Consider the following 6,000-nt stretch of genomic DNA (forward strand, 5'->3'; position numbering starts at 1 on the left):
GCGCCCACTGTCATTTCCCGTCCGCGGCATGATCTAAAGAATACTGTGTGTAATGTACAATAGACACAGTAATTCTTTTTAGATTATTTAATTAACAAAAGAGATTTTTTTGTAAAGGTACATAATAATGTCTGGGACACGTGTTCTAATCATTTCCATATAATCCATAATCACTTCCTTATAATTATATTTACTTTCTTATCTTTTTCCACACTTTCTTTAAAGCGTCGTCACGGATGTTCATTACAGTCTCACGTTTCATCACGGTTCTCGGTCAGTGACTCATTAATTAATTGTGCTTAGATTGTACTTACAGAAGTGACCTTACATGTAATATCACCTTTACAACAAAAGAATGGGGGAGTGAAGTCCAAGCAAAGGCCTTATAAAGCCTCATAAAGGTGATATTAATAAAGTTAATATCACTGGAGATGATAAGCATTGTGACCATAAATACCCCTGAGTAAGTCCTCCAGATTTCCTCGTTATACAACACGAAAATCACCACCCAGGTCTCAATATAACAGCTATAATAAGATCATGAAGCAATACCGGTGACACGGTAAAAACAATAGAAGGGATTTTAAAAGGTGCGGTCAGTGCACTTCGTATGATGATCTCTGTTGATGGTGAAGCCGCAAAACACAACAGTCAGGACAAGTAGGCACCTGCTGAAATAACGTTCAGGAATTCTGGTCGAGGGCCCTTCCTCTTAACCCCAGAGTGCTACTGAGAGGGATCGTGTAGAGAAGATAGTGTGTGTGGAAGTGCTGGATAAAGCAGACAAAGTGTTCAAGACGCAGAAAAAGACAAGATCAGGGAAGGAAGCATTTAACATTGTTTAAGGAAGGCTGGACTGGAAAATCAGCTTCAAGAGGCCGGGATGATGAGGGAGAGGGAGACCTACAGCTGGCGGTGATGTAACCTACTGGATTCCAACCGCTGTTAATTTACAAAGAAAAGGAAGAAGAAGAAACAGAAGAACCCAGAGCACATGGGTTTATAATAGATTTGTATAAATCTCATATCTCAACCACTTAGAATATTAAATGAAGGTTCTGCCTGTGATGGCATGACTTTAAAAAATAAATAAATAAAGTTTATATGTTGTATTTACTTTATATCAATTAAAATAGACACAGTTTAATGAAAGCAGATACAACACACACACACACAAGACTGCTGATTTTAGCTGGCTAGCCTGTTGCTAGTGAATCACACTTTCACATTTTAGGCATTCATGTTTTTCTTCTCAATTTGCAGCTCGAGTCCAGACTTTCTTAACAAATTAAAACAAAAGAAGAAAAGCACTGATCAGGCTTCAGCAGGATTTCCTATAATCTGGAGAAGACAAAAGATTTCATATGATTTAAACGAGAAAGAACGAGAGGAACCAGTTAATAGGAACAGGAAGTTGCAATTATTTAGAAAGTGGTGGAGAAACAGGAATACACATCAGGATGAGCAAGTACATCATGTCCACTGTATTACCACCACCACTACTACTAATATAAATCACAATTAAATAACACAGAAGTGTAAAAATCATTAAAGTATGAACACTTTCTTTTATTTCTAACGTCTATGCCTGAGGCCTACAGCTTGCACCCTGACCTACAGATAGCACATCTTTAAACACAACCCAATAACCACGACATCCTGAACTGCTGGCATCATTGCAACTGGGGTGGCATGGAAATAAGCATCTCTAGTGAACATTATATGTACATATCCAACTGCCTCAGGTCTGGACTCGCTTTATTCCCTCAGTTTAAATGACTGAAGAGCACTTTATAGGCATCTTCTTCTACATGTCTGGACAGCTGATCTGCAGGTCTTTACGCAATGAATAAAGACCTACACTATCTGTTTCGTACATATTTGGGTTAATCCCCCCACCCTAATTTTAAAAAAAAAGGCTGCCCAGGAGGGTTTGACTGATTGTACTCATAGATTGTAACTTAGTAACCCAGTGTAAGGATTTATCCGATTAAGGAAACTTTAATGCACTTTAAAATCTTTTTCCCCTCAAGGTCTCCTGGATAAGAGCTTCTGCCAAACGCCTTAATGTAAAAGTAAACTTCTATTTAAGAGCTGTGACTGGAACACTGAGAGAAAAGAATAAATACCTCAGTGAATAGGAGTGTAGTTATAATCATAGTTCAGATATAATAGCAGGCTGAGATAAGAATTATGTTCAAAGGATTAAAAGGTTGTTCAGGTGTTCTATAGAAACCGAGACGACACTGCCATCGTGTGGTCAGGTTTAAGAACTGCAGCTCATAATGTCTGTTTAATTCCTCTGTTCACGAGACATAAGTAAGTGTTAGAGAACTATGAAGTGTTTGTGTGAGTTTAATGTCTAATCTCGGGACAGCAGCGTGTCTCCTGCGTCTAATCCCAAGTGCTCTTCTGTAGGTGTCTCACTGTAACGAGTCCTGCTGATGGTTTTTCCTGAATAAACCCCAGTAAATCAGGGGCCCGTCAGTCTTCCAGCTCGTGACTGACTTTCAGGCTCTTTCGGGGTCTCCGCTCCTCCAGCCCGTGCTCCCACCGCCCACACACGTTCCGGAACTTCAGGCGGTCGTGGATGATCTCGTACGCCGAGCCGTGGCTGATCTGCAGGTGAGTCGCCACGTCGTCCACGGTCACGTGCCTGTTGGAGAGGATGAGCTCGCGGGTGCGCTCGATGTTGTCATGCGCCGTGGACGTGGCCGGTCGTCCCGCTCCCTCCTGGTGGCTCACACTCGCCCGGCCCTCCTTAAACCTCTCGATCCACTCGTACACGGTTCTCCGCGACAGAACGTTCTCCCCGTACTGCGCGCACAGCCTGCGGTAGATCACCGCGCCGGGGACTCCCTCCGACCACAGGAAGCGGATCACCGCGCGCTGCTCCTCCTTCGTGCAGATCACCAGCGGGGCGTCCATGTCTCCCCCCCCCACCGCCTCAGTGCAGCGGACACCCGAGGAAACCCGAGGACACCCGAGGACACGGAACCGGAGTGCGGAGAAACCCTGACTTTCACCTCCACTGTTTATTTACTCTGTAGCTCACTGAGCGCCGCTGTGCTTCCGGGTCATGCTGCTGTTCAGCTTCTTCTTCGTCCTCTTGGTGCTGCAGCCACTATATCGCATTACCGCCACCTAGCGGTCACCAGCTGCCAGTTGTTCCTCACTCACTCACTCACTCACTGTCTGTCTGTACCGATTCATCCCGAGTGAAGTGTGTGTAGGACGAGTCAAAAGGTTAAAGCTGAAAATAATCTGATCAGAGAAAGATGTGCAGATACAAATTATGGACAGTACAGTAAACAAATACAATAAAACACAATACAATAGTTACACTTTCTCTCTACTGTCATTTCATCTTATTAATGTCAGTGTGAAAGAGAGGAGAAGGAAAAGTTTCTGTTTACGCCTTGTTTACACTAAGTTGTCCTTCTTTGGTGCTCAGACAAATACACTCCCTGTTCGGTAATCGGAGAGTGAATCACAGATGAGAAATGGAAAAAGGAGATCAAAGGATAAAGATGAAGTTTTGTCTTAAAACCACTCCAGCGTGTTAAAATTCACTTATACCACTTCAGCGCTGTTATTTCAGCCAAAGTGAAAATATGAACTAATCCCAGTCAAAATATTCACTTTATCTTTTCTAATTAATATCTATTGGTGCAGGTGTTTGTTTACATTGAGACAGTAGCGCATTAGTAGATTATTTTACAGTAGATTATTAAATCCCACACATAACTGTTCATAACATCACTTTTACTCCACATTTAGATTCACTGATGGTGCAGATTAAACTTCAGGCAGAGATCTAAGGACTGCAGGAGATTCAGACAATTCGAAATAGGAAATTTTTGTGTGATGCTGCGACATATTCTGACTTGACAGACAAACAGAAATGTTTCTGAGACTGGTTTCAGTCCCAGACGTAAAGATGTCTGCAGGAGAGCGAGTTCTGATCATTGTACAGACAAAGTCTTTTATTTATACAGATAGCGGGTTGCAGGGGCCTGGAGCCCATCCCACTAATTCACACTCACCCATTAGCCTAATTTTTGAACTCCCGGGTTTAGTTCCCACCAAACGTCCAAATTCCAGCCACCGGTCCAAAGCCCGGATAAAATGGGAGGGTTGCATCAGGAAACCAGTGTAAAACCTGTGACAGGGTGTGTGTGGACCGAATGGTCCGCCAGGTGACGCCTCGACGGGATCAGCCGAAAGACCAACAACAAATTAGTTTATTCTTTGGACTGTGGGAGAAAACCCACCAAACACTGGGAGAACACAGAAGGAGAACACACAGACCCGAGGCGGGACTCAAACCCTCCCTCCTGTCGGTGCGGGGCGACGGTGCTAACCACTACACCGCTGTTTGTAAAATACTTTTCAGTGCCCTCAATCTTTTCACATTCCCTTAGTAGCGCATCATCTTCTTTTATCTCCTGCACTCGACTAGTAAATGTTCTATTGTCTCCTTTTTATTTTCACACGGCTCACACGGGCTGGTTTAGTGTTTTCCTGTAATATGAAGAGTGATGTTAAGGTCACTGTGTCCTTTTCACATCCTGCTTATAATTACATCCTCTGCACGTTTTTTTTCTCTACTCCTTTTCCTTACTCCCGTTTCCATGTCCAATCTTGACCTCAAATTAAAATTGGTCCCTAAAATCTTTATATCTTTCTATTCTATCCTATCTTTACTTTTTATGTCACAAACAGTCGTATAAGAATTTCACTGCTAAAAGGAAAGAAAAAGGAAATATAGGACAGAATGTGTAGATCTTACTGTAGTTACAATAAAATATTATTAAAATAGACATATAGAAATATATAAACTACACAGAATGTGCAAAGTGTAATTACTGACTGAGAATGTGTGTATATATATAAAGGGTTAGGATACAATGTGTGTGTGTGTGTGTGTGTGTGTCAGTAGCAGTGTTACTGTCCACGTTTTAAAGTGCAAGTTAGTCCTCAATTTATGTCTAAAACTAGAACCAGAAATGTGCAGCACTTCCTGGAATACCACAAATTTTTCTATACTGAGGTTATTTTTGATTTTTTTTTCTTTTTCAAACGTGCAGATGTGGGATATGATATTAAACAATTTTTGGATTTTTTTTTGAAAAATCAAAAAGCAAGGATAAAATTTAGTTTAAACTACAACAATTGATTTATTATTTTCAATCGATCAAACTTTTCCAGCAATAATTAGTAAAAAAAAAAATAAATAAATACAGGGGGTTTATAAGGCTAGGTTTATACCCCAGACCCACAGTCATGAGAACGACAAACTAGTGATCATGTAGTACTCTTCATCATTCCGTATTAGTTCCCAAGTAATGGCACCACCGGGACACACGGACACAAAATTAGCCCTGGAGTTTTTGCCCAACCAGCTTACCAGAATCAGTCAGACCACACCCACCCAACCCACCCATTAAACCCACCCAGCAAACCCACCCAGCAAACCCATCAAACCCACCCAACAAACTTTATTTCAATTCTTGGTTTATATTTCTATATAACTGAGAGGGAGAGGTTTCTTGAGGGCAACAGGACTAGAAAGGAGGACTAAGTAGAGAGGACGTTGAGGGAGACTAAGACCAGAAGGTGGCAGTAATACAACATGAAGTCGCTGGTAAACACCATAACGATAAGATAAGATAAGGGTCAGTACTGCCTGAAGTCTGGAGCTCATGTCCATCACCGCATCCTGAGGCTCCTTTTAAGCTCCATTGCTTGACCTCAGACCCTTCACTCGCTGTGTGTGTGTGTGTGTGTGTGTGTATGCTGTAACCTCATGTCTGATGATGTCTGATGTGGGACGCTTTGGATCACGAGCCCTTCCTTTCCTTCTCTATATTCTTCTTTTCCAATCATCCTGGTTTAAGTTCATCCTGGTTTTTCTTGTCCAAGGATCTTGTTCCAGAACTGTCCAGGCTTTCTAACATGCTGTCTCCCAAACTGTAATCCGCTCTTTCTTCTCTTCCT

General features: G+C 42.1%; 1 protein-coding gene across 1 annotated transcript; it reads right to left on the reverse strand.

Annotated features, from left to right (window-relative positions):
- Window positions 1–1,112: 1,112 nt before the first annotated feature.
- Window positions 1,113–6,000, reverse strand: LOC128545429 (protein GVQW3-like). Its single transcript, XM_053515689.1, has 2 exons — window positions 5,807–6,000; window positions 1,113–3,264 (listed from the first exon to the last, which is right to left on the reverse strand). The coding sequence occupies exon 2, from the start codon at window positions 2,926–2,928 to the stop codon at window positions 2,485–2,487; it is 444 nt and encodes a 147-aa protein (XP_053371664.1). The 5' UTR covers window positions 2,929–3,264; window positions 5,807–6,000; the 3' UTR covers window positions 1,113–2,484.

This window comes from Clarias gariepinus, chromosome 17 (genome assembly GCF_024256425.1).
Source record: "Clarias gariepinus isolate MV-2021 ecotype Netherlands chromosome 17, CGAR_prim_01v2, whole genome shotgun sequence".
Lineage (NCBI taxonomy): Eukaryota > Metazoa > Chordata > Actinopteri > Siluriformes > Clariidae > Clarias > Clarias gariepinus.

Coding starts and splice junctions, on each gene's coding strand:
- LOC128545429 (XM_053515689.1), bottom strand. CDS start 2,928: ATGGACGCCCCGCTGGTGATCTGCACGAAGGAGGAGCAGCGCGCGGTG.